Source organism: Oryctolagus cuniculus, chromosome 2, assembly GCF_964237555.1.
Source record: "Oryctolagus cuniculus chromosome 2, mOryCun1.1, whole genome shotgun sequence".
Taxonomy (NCBI): Eukaryota; Metazoa; Chordata; class Mammalia; order Lagomorpha; family Leporidae; genus Oryctolagus; species Oryctolagus cuniculus.
The window spans coordinates 176,835,768-176,860,225 of NC_091433.1; the positions used below are offsets into that span (position 1 = coordinate 176,835,768).

General features: G+C 51.6%; 1 protein-coding gene, 2 long non-coding RNA genes and 1 other non-coding gene across 6 annotated transcripts in view; 2 read left to right on the top strand and 2 right to left on the bottom strand.

Annotated features, from left to right (window-relative positions):
- The window catches only part of KIF3C (kinesin family member 3C), a 43,946-nt gene extending 29,265 nt beyond the window's left edge, over positions 1-14,681 (top strand). Inside the window, exons 6-8 of one of the 3 annotated variants that reach the window (XM_008254660.4) lie at positions 10,305-10,410; positions 10,546-10,718; positions 10,913-14,681. In XM_008254660.4, coding sequence (XP_008252882.2) covers positions 10,305-10,410; positions 10,546-10,718; positions 10,913-11,006 — 373 coding nt within the window. In that variant the 3' untranslated portion in view covers positions 11,007-14,681. Of the gene's footprint in view, positions 1-9,427; positions 9,530-10,301; positions 10,411-10,545; positions 10,719-10,912 lie in introns of those variants that run through there. The other 2 variants (XM_002709977.5, XR_007918311.2) reach the window with 2 other exon arrangements.
- Positions 929-10,624, bottom strand: LOC103347721 (uncharacterized). The gene is made up of 3 exons (XR_007918313.2): positions 10,521-10,624; positions 7,328-7,664; positions 929-4,707 (listed from the first exon to the last, which is right to left on the bottom strand). It is a non-coding gene; the product is annotated as an uncharacterized lncRNA (long non-coding RNA).
- Positions 12,939-21,685, bottom strand: LOC138848658 (uncharacterized). The gene is made up of 3 exons (XR_011386741.1): positions 21,303-21,685; positions 21,057-21,098; positions 12,939-17,624 (listed from the first exon to the last, which is right to left on the bottom strand). It is a non-coding gene; the product is annotated as an uncharacterized lncRNA (long non-coding RNA).
- Positions 16,947-17,053, top strand: LOC138848852 (U6 spliceosomal RNA). Its single transcript, XR_011386998.1, has one exon. It is a non-coding gene; the product is annotated as a U6 spliceosomal RNA (small nuclear RNA).
- Positions 21,686-24,458: the final 2,773 nt, after the last annotated feature.

Here is a 24,458-nt window from a genome sequence, read left to right on the forward strand (position 1 = left end):
CACAGTGCCAGCCCCTCCCCCCTTTTAAAGGCTTACTTTATTTATTTGAAAGGCAGAGTTCTGGGGTGAGGGGTCGGGGGAGAGCTAGAGATGGGGAGATTTTCCACCTGCTGGTTCACTCCCCAAATGGCTGCAGTGGGTGGGTCAGGGCTGGGCCAAGCCAAGGCCAGGAGCTTTATCCAGGTCTTCTACGTGGGTGCAGGGGTCCAAGCACTTGGGCCATCTTCCACTGCTTTCCTGGGCGCATTAGCAGAGAGCTGGATCAGAAGCTGAACACTCGAACTGGCACCCATATGGGGAACTGGCACCCCTATGGGATACTGGGGCTGCCAACGGTGGTTTAACCTTTTGCCCCCAAACTTGCTATTTTTTTTAAGTTTTATTTATTTATTTGAAAGTCAGAGTTACACAGAGAGAAGAAGAGGCAGAGGGAGAGGGAGAGAGAGGTCTTTATCCACTGGTTCAGTCCCCAAATGGCCGCAACGGCTGGAGCTGCGCCAACCCGAAGCCAGGAGCCAGGAGATTCTTCCGAATCTCCCATGTGGGTACAGGGGCCCAAGGACTTGGGCCATCTTCTACTGCTTTCCCAGGCCATAGCAGAGAGCTGGATCAGAAGTGGAGCAGCCAGAACTAGATCCAGCGTCCATATGGAATGCTGGCCCTGCAGGCGGAGGATTAACCTGCACCACAGCGCTGGCCACAAGGAATATATATTTTATACAGAAAATATTCAAAATATATCTATCTGCATAAGGGTAAAAGACTAAGGCAGTTATGCACATAGTATTCTCCACTGAATACAAATTATATGAACAGTTAAAACCAATTGTTCTAAAAAGAACTCCAAGAAAGAAATTACTTATAAAAAATATTTGTTAAGAAATAGCAAATAATACTGAGATTTTTTTTCCTTTTCTTTTCTTTCTTTCTTTCTTTTTTTTTTTTTTTTTTTTTTTTTTTTTTTGTCACTGTCCAGTTTGCAGTGTCTGGTGACTGCAGTATTTAATATTTATTTCAGAACTTAAACAAAAAAAATTAACACAAACACAAAAGACAATAAAAACGGACCCAGGAATTTTTTTATATGAAACAGGTTTTTTAAATTACTTTTTCAAAAGCAGTGGTGGTTAGAATAAAGTAAAAAAACAATTCCGTCATAATTGCAATCCCAGTTGTGACTGTGACCCAGCAGAGGGAGCCGGGCAGGGCAGCCTGGCGGGCCAGGGACCTCCCGAGCATCTGCCCCACGTCGCGCTCTGGCGGTCGGGACTTCCAGCTGGACTTCTGGAGCTCAGCTCTCCTCATCCAGGGCTCCCTGCCGTGGAACGAGCCCCCCAGTCCCCAGAGGAAAGGCTCCCACCCTCTGCCACGTAACCTAATCAGGGCTGGGAAACAGAGAAGCGCTTTCTCTCCAAAGCATATTTAACTAATCAGGGCATTGTCGCGTCCGCTGCACGCGGGGGCTGGAACACGCCGCTCGGCTGTGGCCTGTGGTGTTCTCGGTTTGGGAACACGGAGCCCTGCTCAGCGTGAGAGGAAAACTCATTGTCCGACAGAAACTACCTAAGGTCACGCTGTCCCTGGAGCGAGCTTTTGCTGGAAAAACATTTTGCTGCCTCCTCCTCAGGCGACAGGCAGCTCCCCCCACGTTCTCCCCCAGCCTCCTCTAGAACAAGGGGTCATTGTCAGCCGTGCGGACGCCTCGCGCTCTCGCGCTGGCTTCTCCACCATCACTCTGCAGCCATGGGGGAAGACAGAAGAAGTCCAGGTGATTGCCTGCCGCCCCCCCACCCCAGTCTTGTGTTAAAGTGACCGTGACCGTGCAAAAAACATTTTTGCAACCAGCTGGAGCAGTGACTGCTTTACAAATATGACCTGGATTTCCTTTGTCCTCGTGTTTATACAAAATTGTCTTCTAAGGGTAAGATGTCTGAGCGTGTCCCTAGCCCTCTGCTTACAGTTCACAGTGTTCCGTTGGAACTGTAGCCCTCTGGCCTCAGCCACCCCAACACCTGCAGTTCTTTTCAAAATATCAGCCAAAGGGAGAGACTGGGTTTAGGGCTTAGATCACGCTCAATTCTAGTCGCTGCTCTGCCGCTTACACAAGGCCTTCACCTCTGGGAAGGTGAAGCGGGGAGAATAACGTGTATCTCGTAGGATTGTTGAGGTTGAAATGAAGTCCTGTAGCCTTCCAGTCTGCACCTGTCCTAGAGGGCCAGTCCTTTGCTCTAAGAAGAAGAGGAAGTTGAGCCGGTTTCATCTCTCGGGAACACTCTTAGCTCCCCGTTGAGCCCCTGGATTTATTGTTATTGAGAGGGAGAAAGAAAGAAAACGCCCATCCTGTGGTTCACTCACCAAATGTCTGCAATGCCTGGGGCTGGGCTAGGCCGAAAGCAGGAGCCAGGAACTCAGCCCAGGTCTCCCTCGTGGGTGCAGGAGAAACAACTCATTGAGCCACTGCTGCTGCCTCCCAGGGTCTGAATGAGCAGGAAACTGCAGTCTGGCACCCATGGAGCTGGGACTCAACCCAGGTACTCCAGTGTGGGAGACCGCTGAAGACCAGCGTCTTGGCCAGCACCACGGCTCACTAGGCTAATCCTCCGCCTGCGGCGCCGACACCCCAGGTTCTAGTCCTGGTTGGGGCGCCAGATTCTGTCCCGGTTGCTCCTCTTCCAGTCCAGCTCTCTGCTGTGGCCCGGGAGTGCAGTGGAGGATGGCCCAAGTGCTTGGGCCCTGCACCCGCATGGGAGACCAGGAAAAGCACCTGGCTCCTGGCTTCGGATCGGCGCAGCGCGCTGGCCGTGGCAGCCATTTGTGGGGTGAACCAACGGAAGGAAGACCTTTCTCTCTGTCTCTCTCTCTCTCTCTCACTAACTCTGCCTGTAAACAAACAAACAAACAAACAAAAAAACCAGCTTCTTAACCGCTAGACCGAACACCTGCCTGAGTCCCTGGGTTTCTGCTCAGGCCTGTGAGAATTGAAACAGGGAGATGGGGAGAAGGGGCAGCCCTCGCAGGCTGGGGTGGGGCAGCGTGACAGAGAAATGAGCAGAGGGAGACCACACAGAGGTGAGTCTGGTTGGCCATGTTGGCTGCCTTGAAGGACCTGGAAGGAAACACCCAGCGGTGTTGGGTGCCTGTATTCAGAACAGGGGAGGGAAGAGGGTGATCAGACCCGGCCAGCAGTGGGAATAATGGCGTCAGCCTCTGGGATGGAGCCAAGAGATGGTTTCTTTCTTTTATTTTTTTAGTATCAAGGGAAGAAAACAAGATGATAGCAGCCAATTGTGGAGGGAGGGTCCTGGGAGAGAGCACTCACGGGATCTACCAAGCACGTGACTGCTGTGGCTGGTGTGGGGCGGGGCGGTGGGTGGCTGCAGAGCCAGGCCACGGCTCTGGGCTGCTGGCCACAGCCTGCGCACCACAGAGGGAGCAGTCACAGCGGGCCTGGGGCAGCAGAGGGAGCAGACGGGGAGGTCAGTGTCCCAGTTACAGACTCCCTTCCCCCAGCCCCTTTCCCGCACACCACCCAGAATAGCCCTGGCACCTTCACCGGGTCAGGCTGCCAACTCACGCTGATCCTCTGCTCAGCGCTCCCTGTCCTGCCTGCAGAGCCTGCACTGTCAGAGGCGCACTGTGGCGCTCCTGAGAGGCAGCCCACTGCCATCCAGAGGGTCCTTGGGAGGGTTCGGATTCCCGCTCTCCCACCTTTCTGAGTCACAGGCTCCTTGTGGGCTCCGCCCGCACCCTGGGGGGTTGCCCTGAAGCTCAGGTGCACTGTGGGGCAGCTGCTGAGTGACCAGTTGTTTCTGTCCTCACTTCCCCCTCCCCTGGTTTTCAGTGGCCTGTGTCGCAGGCCGTCTTCTTGCCACCGCTGTGGCTGCCTGTCCCCATGTGCACCGACCCTCATGCAGCAACAAAGTGGCCTTGTCTGTCCTGGTTTTCATCTGTACAGAGGGTCTGCAAGGACCCCTGGGCGGGGGCACCTCCCTTGTACGTGGGTGATAAAGGGAGCCCCCAGTGTTGCTGCCCGCCCCTCCCCACGGCACAGCGTGTTCTCCTCTGCGGGACACAGTGTCCTGTCCCCGAGTTGCTCCGCCTGCCTCGTCCCCTCCTCTGCCTTCCAGTGCGCGCCTTTGGACTCTTCCCGTTGCTCATTTTGTTGGTGTCCCTATTGGAAATTAGCAAGAACTGAGAACAAATACTCGTCGCAGCTGCCCGTGGTGAGCCCTCGCGGCTGTGTGCTGAGTGCTTGTCTCAGCAGTCCTCAGGGTGGGGATGGCACAGCTGCAGCTCCGAGACAGAAAAGCCACTTCTCAAGGTGACAGAGCTTCTGGGCCAGGGCCGCCATTCAAACCTGGGTCAGTCTTATTCTCAAACCTGTGCCGCTTTATTTTGAAAAATGGAAATAGCTTCGTTTTCCTTCCTCTCCCTCCGGTGTTTTTGTTTTGTAATAAAAAATCAGATATCACAGTCATCAAGTTGCTAAAAGTAAAAAGTCTGACGCGCTGTGAGTTTCCTAGGATATAAAGCAGTGGAGACGTTTCACAGGTACAACCCTTGAAAAGCAATTTGGCGACATCTGGTGCAGCTGGGAATGCGCATGCCCTATAATGCAACACTGCGTTCCTGGTCAATTCTGCAGGAAAATGGTGGCTGTGTACACGAAAATACCTGTACAGGAATGTCCAAGTTATCGCACCAGCACTGTGTTTTATAGCCAAAAAAAAAAAAAAAAAAAAGGAAGAAAAAGAACAGTCAACCTAATGCCTATCTTTTTTTTTTTTTTTTTAAGATTTATTTATTTATTTGCAAGTCAGAGTTACAGAGAGAGGAGAGGCAGAGGGAGAGAGAGAGGTCTTCATCCGAGGGTTCAGTCCCCAGTTGGCTGCAACGGCTGGAGCTGCGCTGATCCGAAGCCAGGAGCCAGGAGCTTCTTCCGGGTCTCCCACAAGGGTGCAGGGGCCCAAGGACTTGGGCCATCTTCTACTGCTTTCCCAGGCCATAGCAGAGAGCTGGATCGGAAGAGGAGCAGCCAGGACTAGAACCAGTGCCCATATGGGATGCCGGCACTTCAGGCCAGAGCGTTAACCCACTGCGCCACAGTGCCGGCCCCTATATGCCTATCTTTAAAAAAAAAAAAATTTTTTTAAGGCTTTATCTATTTGAAAGAGTTACAGAGAAAGAGACAGATCTTCCATCCACTGGTTGATTCCCCAAATTACCGCAACCTCTAGAACTGGGCTAATCTGAAGTCAGGAGCCAGGAACTTATTCCAGGTCTCCCATAGGAGTACATGGGCCCAAGTACCTGGGCCATCTTCTGCCACCTTCCCAAGTGCATTTGCAGGGAGCTGGATCGGAAGCAGAGAAGCCTGGACTCAAACTGGTGCCCATATGGGATGCTGGTGCTACAGGTGACAGCTTAACCCACTGTGCCACAGCGCCAGCCCCAGATGTAGGAGAATATGTAAGTACACATGGATTTCAGAGACTTTTGCACCAAATTAAACTTACCTTTTTTTTCTATTTTCTTCAGACTTTTATTAATTTATTTATGAGACAGAGAGAGCTCCCATCTGCTGGTTACTACTCAAATGCTACAATGGCTGAGGATGGGCCAGAGCCAAAGCAGGGGGCCAGGAGCATAACCCAGGTCTCCCACATGAGTGGCAGGAGCCCAAATACTTGAGCCATTACCTGCCGCCTCTCAGGGTGCACATTGGCAGGAAGCTGGGATTTGAAACCAGGCACTCCGGTATGATATGTGGGGGTCTTAACTGTTAGGTCAAATGCGTGCCCCCACACATGGATCGTACAGAACATTCGTGGAAAATGGCATGAAATTATGTTTATTTTGGTGCAAATTTTTTGAAATTAACATATAATTTTTTTCATAACATGCAGTGAGCTTTTTGGAATATAGTATGATAGATAAGATTTCCTGATTAGGAAGTAATAAAATGTTATATTGAAACCTTGAAATACTCAATGTAGCAATGCAGTTACACTTGAATAATACAGGGCTACATGGATAAATCTAAAAACTTTGCTGAACACAAAAAGAAAGCAGTTCAGGGAGCAGTACTGTGATGTAGCAGTGCAGTTGCCACTTGCAATGCCAGCATCCCATGTCACAGTGCTGGTTTGAGCCCCAGCTACTCAACTTCTGATCCAGCTTCCTGCTAATACACTTGGAAAGACAGCAAAAGATGGCCCCCCACGTGGGCCATCCTCCAGAACTTTCCCAGGCACATCAGCAGGGAACTGGATCGGAAGTGAAGTAGCCAGGACTTGAACTGTCACCCATAAGGGATACTGGCGTTGCAGGTGGTGGCTTAACCTGCTGAGCTACAACACCAGCCCCTATATACATATATTTTTTTAAGATTTATTTATTTATTTGAAAGTCAAAGTTACACAGAGAAGGAGAGGCAGAGAGAGAGAGAGAGAGAGAGAGAGAGGTCTTCCATCTGCTGGTTCACTCCGCAGTTGGGCACAACGGCCGGAGCTGCCCCAATCCTGGTCTCCCATGCAAGTGCAGGAGCCCAAGGACTTGGGCCATCTTCCACTGCCTTCCCAGGCCATAGCAGAGAGCTGGATCAGAAGTGGAGCAGCCAGGACTTGAACCTGCGCCCCGATGGGATATCAGCACCACAGGCGGTGGCTTCACCTGTTACGCCACAGCACCAGCCCCTGCCCCTATATTTTATTTCTTTAAAAAAAGATTTGTCATAAGGATAGCAAATGTTAAGATTTTGCAAAACTGGGTGGTAGGTGTGCACGTAAATAGATAGGATTTCCTGCACTTTTCAAATGTTTGAATTGTTTTATTAGATATAAAACTACAAGCATTTCTATTGCAAAAAACCCTCAGTATTACAGAAAGGCATAAAGAAGGTCGGCGCTGCGGCTCACTTGGCTAATCCTCCGCCTCCGGCGCCGGCACCCCAGGTTCTAGTACCGGTCGGGGCCCTGGATTCTGTCCCGGTTGCCCCTCTTCCAGGCCAGCTCTCTGCTGTGGCCAGGGAGTGCAGTGGAGGATGGCCCAAGTCCTTGGGCCCTGCACCCCATGGGAGACCAGAAGCACCTGGCTCCTGCCTTCGGATCGCACAGCTCACCGGCTATAGCGGCCATTTGGGGGGGTGAACCAACGGAAAAAGAAGACCTTTCTTCTGTCTCTGTCTTTCTATCTAACTCTGCTGTCAAAAAGGGGGGGGGGGCATAAAGAAAATAAAAATCACCCATAATCACACAATAAAAGATAATAGATATTAACTTTTTTGAATACCTAGACTTTTTTCCTAAGCATACGGAGGTGTACATACACATTTTTAACAGAAGTTGTGTGTAGAAGATTAGTCTCAATTGTTTCTTCGTTATCTCTGCCTTCTCCTTTCCTACTTGGCATGATTTGGCTTTCTGTTCGCGGATCTTTTTGTGGTCTCTGTGCAGTTTTAGCTTAGGAATACCGCCTTGCTGGGGTGAACGCCCACATGGACGGTTGTGCCTTGGCCTCTCCTTGCTGCGCCCGCTGAGTGCAGATGACGTATTTCCTCCTGTAAACCTGGACTGCTTTGCAGTCTGTGGCCTTTACGGGCACAACGTGCACTTCACCATCCGTTTGAATAGGCTGGGTTGCACACTGCCGCCCGTCTCAGCCCTCTGGGAAGAGAGGAAGACATATTTTCTGAGAGTGTGGGAAGGAGCGTTGAAAAGCCTTTTTCAGTTCTTGCTCTGGTCAGAAGTCACAAAGAGTTTGAACTTCTTTTAAAAAAAATATTTATTTATTTTATTTTAAAGGCAGAGTTACAGAGAGAGAGAGAGAGAGATCTTCCATCTGTTGGTTCAGCCCCACAAATGGCTGCAATAGCCAGGACTGGGTCAGGGTGAAGCCAGGAGCCAGGAGCTTCATCCAGGTCTCCCATACGGGTGCAGGGGCCCAAGCACTTGGGCCATTTTCCGTTGCTTTCCCAGACCACAGCAGAGAGCTGGATCAGAGGTGGAGCCGCTGGGACTCCAACCGGCGCCCATATGGAATGCTGGCGCTGCAGGCCAGGGCTTAACCTACTGAGCCACAGCCCCGGCCCCTGAATAATATATTTTTAAATTATTTATTTATTCATTTGAGAGGCAGAGATAAAAAAAAAGAGAGCTCCCATCCATTAGTGTACTCCCCAGATTCCCACACTGGCTAAATCTGGGCTGAGACTGAACCAGGAACTGAGAACTCACCCCAGGCCCTCCACATGCCAGGACCCCAATTATTTGATCAATGTTCGCTGCCTCCCAGGGTCTGCATTAGCAGGAAGCTTTGTCGGGAGTCGGAGCCAGGCATTAAACCCAGGCACTCCCATAGGGAAAGCAGGCTCTTAACCAGCATCTTGACCACCAGACCAAATGCCTACCCCAATACTAATTTACTGTCTCCTACTCGCATACTTGGTTGTTTCTGATTTTTTCCAATTATAAGTAATGCCTCAGTCAACACCCCTACGCATAATATTTTTGTCTTCATCTTTGGTTATTTCCTTTTTTTTTATTTATTTTTATTTTATTTTTGACAGGCAGAGTGGACAGTGAGAGAGAGAGAAAGAGAGAGAGAGAAAGGTCTTCCTTTTTGCCGTTGGTTCACCCTCCAATGGCCGCCGCAGCCGGCACGCTGCGGCCAGCGCATCGTGCTGATCCAAAGCCAGGAGCCAGGTGCTTTTCCTGGTCTCCCATGCGGGTGCAGGGCCCAAGGACTTGGGCCATCCTCCACTGCACTCCCGGGCCATAGCAGAGAGCTGGCCTGGAAGAGGGGCAACCGGGACAGAATCTGGTGCCCCGACCGGGACTAGAACCCAGTGTGCCGGCGCCGCAAGGCGGAGGATTAGCCTGTTGAGCCACGGCGCCGGCCCAATCTTTGGTTATTTCCTTAGGGAAATTCCTAGGAATGGAAATTTGGGTCAAAAAATAAGTACTTTTAAAAAGCCAAACCTGAGTTTTGTTTTATTTTGTTTTTTAGTTTTTTTTTTTTTAATTTATTTATCATTTGAAAGGCAGAGTTACAAAGAGGCAAAGAGAGAGAGAGAGAGAGAGGTCTTCAAAAAATAGGAAAACATTCATTGTGTGTTTCTGATCATATGGAAGAGCGTCAGGTGCATTCCTGGTGGAGAACTGGCTTCAAGCAGGCGTGGATGAGGACTCAACCCTCCATCACTCGTCTGGAAGAATCTCCCACAGACTGGATTTTGGCTATGTAGATTTCTTTAAAAAATAGTATTTATTTATTTATTTGAAAATCAAAGTTGCACAGAGAAAGAAGGAGAGGCAGAGAGAGAGAGAGGTCTTCTATCCACTGGTTCACTCCCCAATTGGCTGCAACGGCCGGAGCTGCGCCAATCTGAAGCCAGGAGCCAGGAGCCTACTTCGGGTCTCCCACACAGGTGCAGGGGCCCAAGCACTTGGGCCATCTTCTACTGCTTTCCCAGGCCATAGCAGAGAGCTGGATCGGAAGTGAAGCAGCCAGTGGGATGTCAGCACTGCAGGTGAATGCCTAACCTACTACTCCACAGAGCCAGCCCCTGGCAAAACCTTTTCAAGGTGTCTGGGGTGGGCATTTGTTGCAACAGTTCCCATGCTGCCTGGGATGCCGCTCCCATACAGGAGTGCCTGGGGTCCAGTCCTCGGCTTCCATTCCAGCTTCCTGCTAATGCACACCCTGGGAGGCAGCAAGTGATGGCTCAAGTACTTGAGTCCCCGCTGCCCACATAGGAGACAGACCTGGGTTGAGTTCTGGGCTCCTGGCTTTGGCCTGGCTCAGCCTCGGCTATTGTAGGCATTTGGGAAGTGAATCAGCAGATGGAAGATAGACTCTCTCTCTCTGCCTTTTAAATAAACATAAAAATTTGTTTTAAAAAGATTTGGATTATATCCATATATCAGTACTACATCCCCCCCCTTTCAAAAATATTTATGTGAAATGCAGAGTAACAGAGCGGGAGATCTTCTATCCACTGTTCACTCCCAAAATGGCTGCAACAACCCGGGCTGGGCCAGGCCAGAGCCAGGAGCCAGGAGCTAGGAATGCCATCTGAGTCTCCCACGTGGGTGCAGGGCCCCAAGCACTTGGGCCATCTTCCACTGCTTTTCTAGGGCACATTCGCAGGGAGCTGGACCGGAAGTGGAGCAGCCAGGACTCAAAGCGCTGCTCCTGTGTGACGTTGTCGTCTCGGGTGGTGGTCTAACCCACCCCAGCAGCCGTGTCTTGAGGTCACATCACCTGCGCTTTCTCTCTCTGACCGCGCCTCTCCCCCGCAGCAGTAGCAGCCAGATGAAGAAGCGGCCAACGTCCGCTGTGGGCTACAAGAGGCCGATCAGCCAGTATGCTCGCGTTGCCATGGCAATGGGGTCCCACCCCAGGTACCGGGTAAGGAACTGGGGAGTAGACGCGGGGTGGGAGGGGATGCCCCCGCCTCTGCCTCCTCCGACTGCCTCCCAGCCCGGCCTGAGCTCCCTGGGTGCCCGCAGAGGGCTCACCAGTGGCGTGGTGTTGGCCTCACAGGCTGAGAACATCATGTTCCTGGAGCTGGACGTGTCCCCGCCAGCCATCTTTGAGATGGAATTCTCCCAAGACCAAGAACAGGACCCTCGCGCGCTTCACATGGAGCGCCTCATGCGGTTGGACAGCTTTCTGGAAAGACCGTCCACGTCCAAAGTCCGAAAGTCCAGATCCTGGTCAGTAGCGGGGCGCTCGGCGCTAGCGCTGGACTTGGGGGGCGGGGAAGGGGGGAGACGGGTGGCTGGGCCAGGCTGAGGAGGGCTCTGGGGGACACAGGGTGGGGGCTGACGCGGGCTGTGTGGAGGGAAGCAAAGGCGCGGCTGTCCTACTTCCCGCACTTCATGTCCTCCCCCATCCCGGGTCCCCGCAGGTGCCAGAGTCCTCAGCGGCCTCCCCCCTCCTCCGCACACGCCCCGCTGGCCTCGGCTTCTCTGCACTCCTCGACCGTGGCCGACCACGAGTGAGAGCGCCACGGTCAGGTCGCCCAGCAGATGGACTCCTGGGATGGGGCAGCCAAGCGCGGCCTGCGGCTTGGTGCGGGTGCGTGCGCGTGTGCGTGCATGTGCGTGGGTGGATGTGTGCAGGGGTGGGGATCCGGCGGGTGGAGCGCCTGCCTGCCGGTCTTCACCTCCTTTATTTAATTCATGTTATTTATTCGTGGAGCGCCTTCGTTGGTGTGGGGCAGGGGCCCTCGTCTGCGCTCTGAGGGCCTGCAGCGGTCTGTGCGCCGCCTCCTTTCCCGCTGGCTTCACCGTGCAAGTCGGATCTGGGCGCCTGCCCGCGCCGCTGCCCCCGAGGGGAAGGGGGCCCGAGTTTCAGCCGACAGGACTTTTCTGCCGCCGCCGCCACCTCCTGCCACGCTGGTGGTGAGCAGTCCCCTGAGCGCTCTGTGGGACTCAGAGACGCTGGGGTGCCCCCCCCCCCCAGGACCGGGGAACAGAGCCCAGCCGTGGCTTCCGGGGGCGCGCGCGGATGGCCTCTTCCAGCCTTTTGGGCTCTGCTGCAAGGACTGCACTGGCCTCTCCGACACGTAGCACCTGCTCCTCGGCCTTGGCACGGACTCACGGCTGCCCCAGCTGCTTCCTGCTCACCTCCCCACCCCCTGGATGGGAATGCCACCTGGGGACCAGCAGGGAAGGCGCTGGCCATGGAGACAACGCGACAGGCCCAAGGGGCGGCCCTCCTCTGCGCCACAAGCCCCGAGCCAGCTCCGCAGATCTGAGACAGGGCTCCTTCCTGTTTTCTTCATTTTCCCCTGCAGCTGCGAGGTCCCAGCTCCCAGTGCGATGGATCCAGGTCATCCTGCCCCTGGCTCCACAAATATTCCAACATCTGTTGCTTGTCCCGCCTGGTTTGGCACAGGAAAAGGAGACCCTGGGCACAATCCCGGCCAGCTTGCCCTTCCATGCCCCGGTCTCTGAATCCCGCTCTGCTGAACACCCGTCCTTTTCTCACCCGTTGTGCACATTGGTCCCCGGGCTGATAACCCAGATGCCTCCGGGAATCTCCAGTGGTTATTCCCACCAAAAACAAAGAAGAAAGAAAGTGAAGTTGCACTGACGTAGTTTTCAGGGGTTCATTCTGGTGGAGGGCAAAGGAGGCAAGGAAGTGAGGAAGGATTTCAGGGTGCCCTGATTGGGGGGGGGGGTCTCTAGTCCCTAGAGGCTGCGGAACGACGTCCTTAGGGGACAGGCACGACAGTGACGGGCACACCAGCTGTGGCAGGGCAGGCGGCGGGGGTATTCTCTTTGCTGGAGGAAACACTCCCTTCCAGCTCTGAGGCTCGGGCTGCTGTCCTGTCTGCCATGATTGCCGGGCCAGATGGTGCAGCCGCTCGGTTGCCATTGACTCCGATTCTCCACGGTTTCGCTCAGAGCCCCTCAGAGGTCGTTTGAGACTCAGGAACAGATCAGAGGTGGCGGCTGGGGCTGGAGCGGGAGTTGGGAGCAGAAGTGCCCCAGGTGGACGCAGGGGACTCGCAGGACCGTGGGGAGCAGCCCCTGCCACCGGGCTGTTCCGCATTTGTGGACAGAGCCCATGTCACCCCACCCATCACTTGGACACACCGACTTTGCTCTGTCTGGTCACTCGTCTCTCACAGTCTTAGAGCACAACACCCCACCTTCACCACCGGCAGTCCGAGCGCTGGCCCGGCGTTTGGGCGGAGGAGGAGCTCCTGCCTGCAGATTTGTGTACGTGTGTGCGTGCGTGTGCGTGCGCGTGCGTGTGTTTGTGTGTTTGTTTACCTCCACAGGGGACACTCCACACTCAGCGTAAGATGTGCTGGGAACAGAGCCGCCGAGGGTGGCTGCATCTCAGTCTCTCTGTCTCTCTCCCTCTCCTTTTGTTGTATCACGCTTTGGGTTGACAGAATAAGGGCCTTGAATAGGACCAAATTTCCGTGTCTGTTGCTATGGTCTTTATTTAGGATGACAGTTAAATGCAGTGGCCCCTTCTTGTCACTCTATACATACGACTAAAAGGGACACATGTAATATATAAATATATATATAAAGCGTTACTTTCTGTCCCCTCGGCTTAGGATGGAGGCCTCTCTCGGAGCTGAACTGCACCTGCAGCCGGGTGCGGCCAGCAGCCCACAGGCCCCAGCCCTGATCAGATTAACACAGTTGACAATAAAGGAATGAGTATTGTTGCGAGTCGGTCGCCTGCCTCTGCGCTTTCTGCTTTTACTCTCTTGTTTCCGCGTGCTCCCTTGTCTCTCTTCCTTGCTTTTGCAGTCGGGGTTCCAGAGTGTCTGGAGCCCAGCCACAGTTACCAGTAGCTCCGAGAAGAGCTGGCTGCTGAGTACAAGGGGAGCTGCCTGCCCCCGAGGACTGAGTGGCAGGTCCCAGGCTCTCGTCTGTGCCGGGGCTGTGGCAGCAGCTGCTCGTCTTCCAGGCTTGCAGTCCCCAGCCAGTTAGCGCTGAGCTCTTAGCAGATTTCAGAACATCCCAGGTGGTGTCCAGATCAGCAGTCCATGTCACACTGCCATCTGCTTCTGCATGTATCCGCTGAGAGTGCTTCCGGCAGGAAATAACACACACAGCACGCAGAGGTGGTACTTGCCGCGTGTTGGGTGCTGCTGCCCTGTGTCCTCTCCTCCCTCTGGGTTCTAGCAATTGGCTTCAGTGTTGTGGAGATCTTTCGGGAAGCAACCTCGCTGCTAAAAAACCAACACAAACCCTGACCTCCAGTGGGGCACTGAGGCCCACCTGGTACAGAGCCAGTTTCTGTGACACTTCCTTGGAGGGACTCCCAGTGCCGAGCTGTGACGGGGGCTGGTGTGACGCTGCAGCTGCTGGAGTGGCATTTGCCAGGTGTTGTGTGTGTGTGTGTGTGTGTGTGTGCTGCTGTGCACACATGGACCGCCTAACCCCTCCTCCCTCCCAGCCAGGAATTACCGCCGCTGGTTTACAGACGAGAGTTAGGGAAGTGAGCTCGCTTGGCTGAAGACGGCAGTGAAGCTGGGCTTCCAGACCCCAGAGCCTGCGTTTTCCCTGTGCCTCTGCTTATGCAGCCCGTGGAAAAACACAGGCACCCTACGTGTCTCACAGGCAGTAAGAGCCGGGGCAGAGGACGGAGTGGGGGGTCTCAGCCGGCTGGATGGGAATAAGACTGGCCTTTAGAGCCTTGCATGAGGGCCAAGGTGGTCCAGAGCACTGTGGAGTCGGTGGAGGGCACGAGCACCCCTCGGCCTGGCTCCAGGTAGTCCACAAGAAAACTGCTATGTTTGGCTCCCTTCTCTAAGACTGGACCCCTGGTCCGCACAGAGCCTAGGGCTGGGGTGTGTCTTGGATAGGCTTATGTAGGCTGGCCTGGTGGCCAGCGTGACTGCACAGCAGTGTTAAGCAGCTGCTAGCAACACCCCATCCCATATGGGAGCGCCAGTGTAAGTACCAGCTGCTCCATTTCCAATCCAGCTCCCTGCTAATGTGCCTGGGAAAGCGGCAGAGAATAGGTCCCCTGCACACACATGGGAGAAGTGGAAGAAGCTCCTGGCTCCTGGCTTCAGCCTGGCCCAGCCCGGTTGCAGCCATCTGAAGAGTGAACCAACAGATGGAAGATCTTCTCTCTGCCTCTCCCCTTCTCTTTAACTGTGCCTCTCAAATAAATAAAATAAATCTTTTAAATAATAAGATGAAATAATGATGACCTCTTCCCCACCCAGCCCCACTGGCAGCTGCTCACAGAGACACTACAGAATTGTAGAGCGAAGAGCCCCATCATTGCAATGGGTTGTGATGACTGTATCAGGGTAAAAGATCAGTTGCCTAAGGGAGAGCCAGAGTAACTGGGGGTTAAACAAGATAAAAGTTGTATTACTCTCATATAGTGGCATGGGCGGAGGCAGACCTGGGCTAGGTTTGGAGACTAGACTCCTTCCGTTGTCTTAGAGTTTGTTTGTTTATTTTCATCTATTTGAAAGGCAGAGAGAGAGAGCATCCATCTGCTGGTCTACTCCCCAGTAGCAGACCAGGCTGAAGCCAGGAGCCTGGGACTCAAGTATGTAAGTCCTCTTGCCTCCGAGGGTGCACACAGCAGGAAGCTGGGATCTGGAGTGGAGCTGAACCCAGGTATTCTGATGTGGCACGTGGGCATCCTAAGCAGTGTCCCTTACACCAAACGCCAGCCTACTGCTAGAGCACCTTTAGAGTCTCCAGCGTGGCCCAGGGTGCTCCTCACCACCTCTGCACCAGGGTTGGTGGACAGGGAGAAAAGGAGAAGAGGGCAAGCCCTGCTCCTTTACAGGAACCTTGAAGTTAAATGCAGCCCATTGGGCAGAACTTGGTCACGTGGCCACAGGCTCTTCCTGGCGCAGCTTTATCCTGGGTGGCTGACAGTCACAGCTGTAGGCTGTGGTGCTGTTCTTGTTCAGAGCACCTGTCCTTATTCTTTGAGCTCTTTACAATGGCCTCTGCCGAGTCCCATTGCATCTGTGCCAGGGGTAGAGGCAAGGTTTGCAGGCTTGGGACCTTATAGCATTATGAGAAGAGTGGAGAGGGCTCTTATTAAGAGAAGGGATGAGGGCCGGCACTGTGGCACATCAGGTTAACACCTTGGTCTGAAGCGCCGGCATCCCATATGGGTGCTGGTTTGAGACCTGGCTGCTCCACTTCCAATCCAGCTCTGTGCTATGGCCTAGGAAAGCAGGAGAAGATGGCCCAAGGACTTGGGCCCCTGCACCCATGTGGGAGGCCCAGAGGAAGCTCTTGGCTCCGGATCAGCGCAGCTTCAGCCGTTGCAGCCAATTGGGGAGTGAACCAGCAGATGGAAGAGCTCTCTCTCCCTCCCTCTCTATAACTCTGCCTTTCAAATAAAATAAATAAATCAAAAAAGGGATGAAAATGAAGAAACAAAATTGCTATAAAAGTGACTGTTTATTTAGAAAATAAGTCACAAAAATACTTTAAAAGCTGGCAAAACCACCATATCCCAAAATTCAGAAAAATATTACAATATTTTAAATCTGATAGATCTCGCTGATCCTTTTTTCCCCTGTATTTTCCAGCTGTGGACTCTGATTGATTCTGCATATGAGAACAATGTTGTAATATTTTGTAGGAGAAAAACAGAAAAATAATCCAGACTTTCTTTTGACACAGTTGACTGAAATTATTTTTATTATTGGGTGTTTAGGAAAGCTTGTTACCATTCCAGCTCATTATTGGCAATGTCATGTAGCTTGGGGAGATTGTGGTTAAACTCGAGAAAACCTCTATGAGACTTTCTTCATCTGTGAGCTGTATGATTTCAGGAGGTGGGTGTTGGAGGTAGCAGTTAAGATGCCACTTGAGGTGCTTGCAGCCCGTACCAGAATGCCTGGCTCCAGCTTCTAGGAGGCAGCAGGTGATGGACCAAGAACTTGGGTACCGGCCAGCGCTGTGGCTCACTAGGCTAATCCTCTGCCTGCGGTGCCAGCACCCCGGGTTCTAGTCCCGGTTGGGGCGCCGGATTCTGTCCCGGTTGCTACTCTTCCAGTCCAGCTCTCTGCTGTGGCCCGGGAGTGCAGTGGAGGATGGCCCAAGTGCTTGGGCCCTGCACCCCATGGGAGACCAGGAGGAAGCACCTGGCTCCTGGCTTTGGATCCATGCAGTGCCGGCCGCAGCGCACTGGCCATAGCGGCCATTTGGGGGGTGAACCAACGGAAGGAAGACGTTTCTCTCCGTCTCTCTCTCTGCCTAACTCTGCCTGTCAAAAAAAAAAAAAAAAAAAAAAAAAAAAAAGAACTTGGGTACCTGCCACCCACATGAGGGACCAGGACGAAGTTCCAGGCTTTGGTCTGGCCCTGCCCTGGCTGTGCTACAGGCATTTGCAGAATGAGCCAACAGGTAGAAGATCTCTCTCTGTCACTCTGCCTTCAAATAAAAATAAATACTTTTTTGTTAAAATGTACTAATCCTGTGCTCGCTTCGGCAGCACATATATTAAAATTGGAACGATACAGAGAAGATTAGCATGGCCCCTGCGCAAGGATGACACGCAAATTCGTGAAGCGTTCCATAAAAAAAAAAAAAAAAAAAAAAAGGTACTAATCCTATTCATTAGAGTGGAGCTCTCATGACTTAATTTTATTTTGCAAAGGCCCTGCTTTGTAATATCATCATGAGGCAGTAGGTTCCAGCACACGAATTGTGAAAGGACACCAACGTTCAGTCATTGCACACTCATTTCAAGTTGTGTCTGTGTGTGTGTGCAGTAACCAATTTTTCAGACTGTTTACTGATCTTGAATTGGCCAGTTTGTTGATGATGTGCTAATTGTGATGGCTTAATGAGTGTTTAGCATTATCTTCATGTATCAGTGTTTGTGTGGATGCAGAAAGTATGCAACAGACACAGAGGTGTACAAGCTTTTTCAGTGTCGCTACAAGATCACACCTGAATCTGATACATTCTCTTTTGCCCAGTTTTCTTCAACAAATGAAAAAACATTCATTGTCTCTGATCATATGGAAGAGCGTCAGGTGCATTTCTGATGGGGAATTGGGTTCAAGCAGGCGTGGATGAAGACTCAACCCTCCACTCACTCGTCTGATAACTGGAAGAATTTCCTGTACTGTATCTTGGCTCTGTAGATTTCTTAAAAAAAAAGATTTATTTATTTATTTGAAAGTCAGAGTTGCACACAGAGAGAAGGAGAGGCAGAGAGAGAGAGAGGTCTTCCATCCACTGCTTCACTCCTCTAATGTCTGCAATGGCTGGAGCTGCGCCAGTCCAAAGCCAGGAGCCAGGAGCTTCTTCCAGGTCTTCCCACGAGGGTGTAGGGGCCCAAGGACATCTTCAACTGCTTTCCCAGCCCATAGCAGAGAGCTGGATCAGAAGTGGAGCAGTCCAGACTCGAACCAGCGCCCATATGGGATGCTGGCACCGCAGGCAGCAGGTTTACCCACTACGCCACAGCGCCAGCCCCTGTAAATTTCAACCTTGTCTCTCCTTTACTCCCCACACTCATGTCCAGGGCCAGGCATTGTGGGACTCTTACCCATTCAGTGGCTCTGCCATGGCACCTTTGTGTCTTGCTACAGTAGGCTGGTGGAGTGGGTGATAGAGGAGTACTCCTGGCAGTCTCTCCTACCTGGTCAGCTAGGGATAACTATGTACACGCGGACAAGACCATGAACCACGTATGTGTATGCCGTAAACAGACTAAATGTGTCCCCGGATCAGCTCCCCTATTTAGCCGGATCCCAAAAATGCCTGCAACCTCTCCCACACCACGAAGAAGTAGGAGTGCAAAGAGACAATGTTCTTGTGTGACTGTAATCAAAGCGTCTCGCTTACAGGCCTGATACATGGTCCACGTGTGTCACATGATCATGTTGTACCCCACAAACACGTACAGGGTGGGCGTGTGGCCTTGTGGAAGTGGAAAACCTGGGCTTGGTATCCAGCTGCTGGCTCTAGCATGTGCTAATGTGCAACATGGAAGGCAGCAGTGATGGCTGGGGCAGCTGGGTCCCTGTCGCCTGTGGCAGGCCTGGTTCGAGCTCCCAGCTCTTGGCTTCAGCTCAGGCCAGTCCTGACCAGGGCCGGCAGCTGAGGGTGAACCAGCAGATGGGGGCTCTCTTCCTCTGTTTGTTTCTCAAGAAATAATGAGCTTACTAAAAATAACTTAAAAATTATCTCTCCCTTTCTCTCTGTCACTCTGCCTTTCAAATAAGTCAATACATCTTTCTTGAAAAAAAATCGGGGGAAGGCATCATAGTGCAGTGGGTTGAGGCACAGTCTGGGATGCTGCATCCCATATGAAGTCCTGATTGGAGTCCCAGCTGCTCCACGCTTCCAGTCCAGCTTCCTGCCAACACACCCAGAAGGCAACACGTTTCTGTCACCCATGCAGGAGACCCAGATGGAGTTTCTGGCTCCTGGCCTTGGCCTGGTCTATTCTTATCTGTGGTGGGCACTTGGAGAGTGAACCAGTAAATAGAAGATCGATTCTCTCTGCCTCTCTGTCAACCTGCCTTTCAAATAAATAAATCTTTTAAAAATTGCTAAAAAAAAAAAAAAAAAAAAAAACCAACTGAGAATATATGATGTATGGAGGGGACTTTTAGCCTAGCAGTTAAGGAACTTGCATCCACTCATGGTACCTGGTCTGGTTCCTGGCACTGGCTCCTAACTCTATCTTCCTGACAGTGTAGACCCCAGGAGGCAGCAGCAATGGCTCAAGTCATTGTGTCCCTGCCACCCACATGGGAGACCTGAATTGTAGCTGCCATGGGCATTTGGACCATGAACCATCGGATTTCAGTCTCTCCACCTGTCAAATAAATAAATAAGTAGATATGATATATATGTCACTTTGGGGAATTGTAAAGATACACGGGACCCCGAGAGTGCATTGCTGGGGCTGCTCACTGGGCTCTGGGAGGGACCCCTGTGGGAGAGGTGCTGGGCCTCCAGCTTCCGAAGCTTCCCAGTGACTCTGCCTCAGTCGCGGCGGGGAGGGGCAGTGCTTTCACGGCCAAGTTGTAGACGGTGCAGCGCAACCTTGCAAACCCTGGTCCTGCCTGTTCAGGCCTCCCCTCCGTACCACTCTATTTTCAACTCCTATCCCAAGGATTTCTCTCTTCCTGAGAAAGGGGCCGGCGTTGTGACGCAGGGGGTCAAGCCGCTGCCTGTGGACACTCGCACACTGCATCCCAGAGGAGTTTCGGTTCCTTGAGTCCTGGCTGCTTCACTGCTGATCCAGCTCCATGCTGATGCACCTGGGAAGGCAGTGGAGGATGGTCTAAGCAGTTGGGCTCTTGCACCAGGCTTCTGGCTTTGGGAGCCATTTGGGAGCCACCTGGGGAATGAACCAGTGGATGGAAGATCTTTTCCCCTCTAACTGCTTTTCCAATAAAGAAATCTTTTAAATAGAAAAAAAAAGTATAGAAGGCAAGAATTACCATGGGAATTTTTCTTTTTTAATTTTATTTTTAAAAAGATTTATTTATTTATTTGAAAGGCAGAGTTAAAGAAGGGAAAGGAGAGAGGGAGAGCTTTCATCCCCTGGTTCACTCCCCAAATGTTCACAATGGCAGAGGCTGGGCTAGGCCAGAGCCAGGAGCCTGGAACTCCATCTGGGTCTCCACGTAGGTGGCAGGGGCCCATGCACTTGGACCATCTTCTACTGCTTTCCCAGGCACAGCAGCAAGGAGCTGGATGGGAAGGGGAGCAGCTGGGACTCCAGCCATGGCTCATCTGGGATGTGAGCACTGCAGGCAGTGGCCTTACTCTGTGACCCAGTGCCAGCCCCGGGAAATTTTCATAGTGTCAACTTTTTGAAGAACTGTAAGGGTAGAGCGTTGTGGTACAGCCAGTTAAGCTGCCGCTTCGGATGCCTGCGTCGCTTATCAGTATACATGTTCAAGTCCTGGTCCCTCTGCTTCTAATCCAGCTTCCTGTTAAAGCCCCTGGGAGGCAGTGGATGCTGGTTCAAGGGCTCAGGCCCCTGCCACCCGTGTGAGAGAGTAGGAGGAAGGTGTTCTGGGCTCTTGGCTTTGGCCCAACCCAGTCTTGCCTGTTATGGGCATTCGGGCAGTGAAACCATGGATGGAAGACTTCTGTCTGTCTTTGCATCTCTCTGCCTTTCAAATAAAAATACATCTTTTTTTTTTTTTTAAAAGGAGGCATGGTATTTTTTTACTGTTGAGAAAAAAAGATGAGCTATTTTACTTAATTATAATTTTAATGAAGAATGATAAGCATTAAAGTAATACACATTTAAAAAGACCCAAACTTCAGTTGTGTAATCTGGCTAGCTTTGTACTTGGTTTGCCTGGTGGAGATACAGCAGTGCATGGGAGAGAAAGAAGAAATGAGTTTGCAGGAAAGTGATAAAGAAGTAAGAGTGCGTGTGAGAAAGCCATGCAGGGACGTCCCTGGGGAGTGCAGTGTTCATCAAAGAAGAGAAGAGGAGAGGCAGGACCCGGGACTCCGCAGGTGACACTTTGTGCTCTAGGACCCCTCCCCCACGCTCCCCTCCCCCAGGCCTCCAGGGCCCTGGCAGCCAGAGTGGAAACTGACCTTTGCATTTTCTTGGCTGGTGCAAGGACTTCGGTGTCATCTCTGGAAAGAAAGACAGGTTTTCTGCTTTAATTATTATTTCGACATTTTGAAACTTAAGGCTAAAACAATGGTTTACTTGCCGTGGAAATCCCAGGCGTTTTGCTAGCTTTGGAAGGAATGACTTCTGTGTCAGATACTTTCTATGGCGCCTAACAGAGCGGTATGACAGTTCCCTTTGGTGTGCAAAAGCGGGCTGCTCCTCACCCGTGGTATTGCCCACAGGTGGGCTGCCAGTTGTTGGAGGCGCTGTCTCCTTGTCAAATTAAATCCATATGTTGATTGCTTGTTCCAGCTGAGATGAACAGCAACAAAAACAATGCAGAGAAAAAGACTTGACGGAATGAGTTGATCATTGCCCTGGGAGCGCCAGGCAGGAGCTGCTGTCATTCCCGGCGCACACAACTCGCCTCTCCCAGCAACCAGGGCCCTGGAGTCCGACCAAGCCCGGCCACCTCCAAGAGCACTGCACGGCTCTCACGCCGCCGCCCCCACTCCCTTTTCTTTGCAAAGGGAAAAGAAAGTCTCCAAGCTGCTAAAAACCAGCATTCTAGCTGAGAAAAAGAGCAGGGGATAGGAGTGGGCTAGAGAGTGCCGGGCACGGGGGTGGGGGTGGGGGGGCTGTGATAACCAAAAAATTCAGCTAACAGCCAGTACCCTGCCTCCCCCGCCCTGACAGCTATGCAGATCCCCTGCACCTACCAGCTGGTGGAAGCCGGGTGGGGGAGTGACTTGGGATTCTCCATTTCATCAATGGGGCAGCCCAGAAAGGAAAGAAAGGGAGAATTAAATTGAAGGTGTGAATGTAAAAAATAGAACAGTAATAACATTAAGTGGGTGTTTGCATAACTCCTGTGAAACCACAAATAAGTCAGTAAACCCAAAAGCATATGAAAAATGCCCAGATTTTAAGAAAAATTTTTTAAAAATGATATGTCCAAAGACACTGTCAATGAAGTCAAATGAAAGGCAGATTTGGCAAAAATTGTAACACATATGACATATTCCTGATATTCAAAGAACACTTGCAAACTGCCAGGAAGAAGACAAAATCTGGATTACAATGGGTAAAAATAGGGGCCGGCGCTGTGGTGCAGTGGGTTAAAGCCCCGGCCTGCAGCATGGGCATCCCATATGGCCACTGGTTCGAGTCCCAGCTGCTCTACTTTCAATCCAGCTCTCTGCTATGGCCTGGAAAAGCAGTGGAAGATGGCCCAAGTGCTTGAGCCCCTACACCCATGTGGGAGACCCAGAAGAAGCTCCTGGCTCCTGGCTTCAGATTGGTCCAGCTTTGGCCGTTGTGGCCATTTGGGGAGTGAACCAGCAGATGGAAGACCTTTCTCTCTCTCTGCAATTCTGCCTTTCAAATAAATAAATGTATCTTCTAAAAATATAAAACAGAATTAAAAACAAACAAACAACGAGAGGGGTTGTTGCTGGTGTTGTGATGCAGGGGTTAAGCTGCTGCCTGGGACGCCTACATCCCACACTGGAACACCAGTTTGAGTTCCCACTGCTCTGCTTCTGATCCAGCTCCCTGCTAATGCAAGCGGGAAAGCAGCAGAAAATGGCCCAAGTACTTAGGCCCTGCTGCACCTGTGGGAGACCTGGGGGGAATTCTGGGCTCTTGGCTTCAACATGGTCTAGCACCAGCCATTGCAGCCACTTGGGGAGTGAACCAGTGGATGGAAGATCTCTTTCCCTCTGTCTCTCTCCTCTCTGTCACTCTGCCTTTCAAATAAATAAAACAAATCTTTCCTATAAGGAAAAACGCTAGAGTTGTTTTTTGTTTTTTGTTTGTTTGTTTGTTTTTTAACCAGGTCCTATATCATTAAAAAAGAAATCCCTTTCTTGGGCTTTGTCTGATGTTTTTGTCATGACTGTGTTACAGTTTGGGGGAGGAAGTATCATGCTGCTAGCATCACACGCTATCTCTGCATATTATCAACATGACTTAGCACTGCTGATGCTGACCTGGGGCTCCTGGCTAAAGCAGTGCAGGTCAGGTTTCTCCACTACAAAGGTACCATTTCCCCCTTTCCATACGGTGCTCTGTGGAAGGAAGGCCCATGCATAAATAACGGGAGTCAGGCTCCAGCCCATGTGGCCGCAGTGCCACCTGTGCAAGTTACTGGGACCTCCTCAGCATGGACCTGTTGTCTCTTCTCCTGCTTTCATTGATGGTCCAGTCACTTATTTCTGTCGGTGTGGACTGTGGATCTTTATACTTTGGGTTACTTATTTTTTGGCTCAAATTATTGGGAGTCCACCACTACACGAAAGAAATGGAAGAGGATTTTTTTAATAAAAAATATAACATACAAAGAGAAAATGGTACAAGCTTCAGGCATACTGCTGGATGAATTTTCAGAGGCACCCATGTTATCAGCATGTGGATAATGAAAGAAATGGTCCCAGCAGCCCAGAACCTGTCCCTGCACCACCTGTCAGTCACCCCCACCTACCCACCCAGGGGTTACCATTGTCCTGGCTTCTAATGGCACAGATTAATTTTGCCTGCTTTTGTACTTCATATAAATGGAATTATATCTTGTAAATGGAAGTATGTCTGTCCTGGTTTACTCAATATTACCTTTAGGAGAGTTATCCATTTGTTAAGCTTGGTTGTGCCTGGTGCATTCTACTATGTAGATTTCTCAACCTCAGCCCCCCCCCCCCCCCCACTGAGATTCAACCAGGTACCAGCTGGAGCTTCCAGCCCCGCCTACTCTGCAGTTGAATGCAGCGATGTGAGTGGGCTTGGATGAAACCAGAAGAATCACCAGGCCCACCCACAGCATCATGAGAACAGCAAATTATAAAATTCTGTAAAGCCACCAGATTCAGGGTTGTTTGAGCGGCTTCTGTCTATCACTGATGGTTGCTCCTGGGGACATGAACATCCTGGCTTTTCTGGTCTGCCCTATTCATGAAGCAAGCCTGCTCCAGAGATGCAAAAAAACTGTCAGGCAGAGAGCCCCAGACACCTGCAGGAAGGAGCTGTCAGCATCCACAGAACATTGAGTGCAGGCAGATACCAGGGGCAGCCTGAAACATTTGCTAAGACCTTGGCCTGCAACATTTGCTATGACCTCAGCCTGCAACATTTGCTATGACCTTGGCCTGCAACATTTGCTAAGACCTCAGACCTCCTTTGCCCAATTTATAAGCATTGCATGGGCCGCGTGAGGGTGGGAGATGGAGAGGAGTAGGTTTCTGTGAGGAGCCATGACCTTGAGATCATCCCTCTGGAAGGCGCCACCGCAGAGGGGAAGAGTCTGCCAGACATACAGGTGGGCTCTCAGAGACTGAGATACGGGGCCTATCTTCTTCTTCTTTCTTTTTTTAGACAAAGTTTTCTCT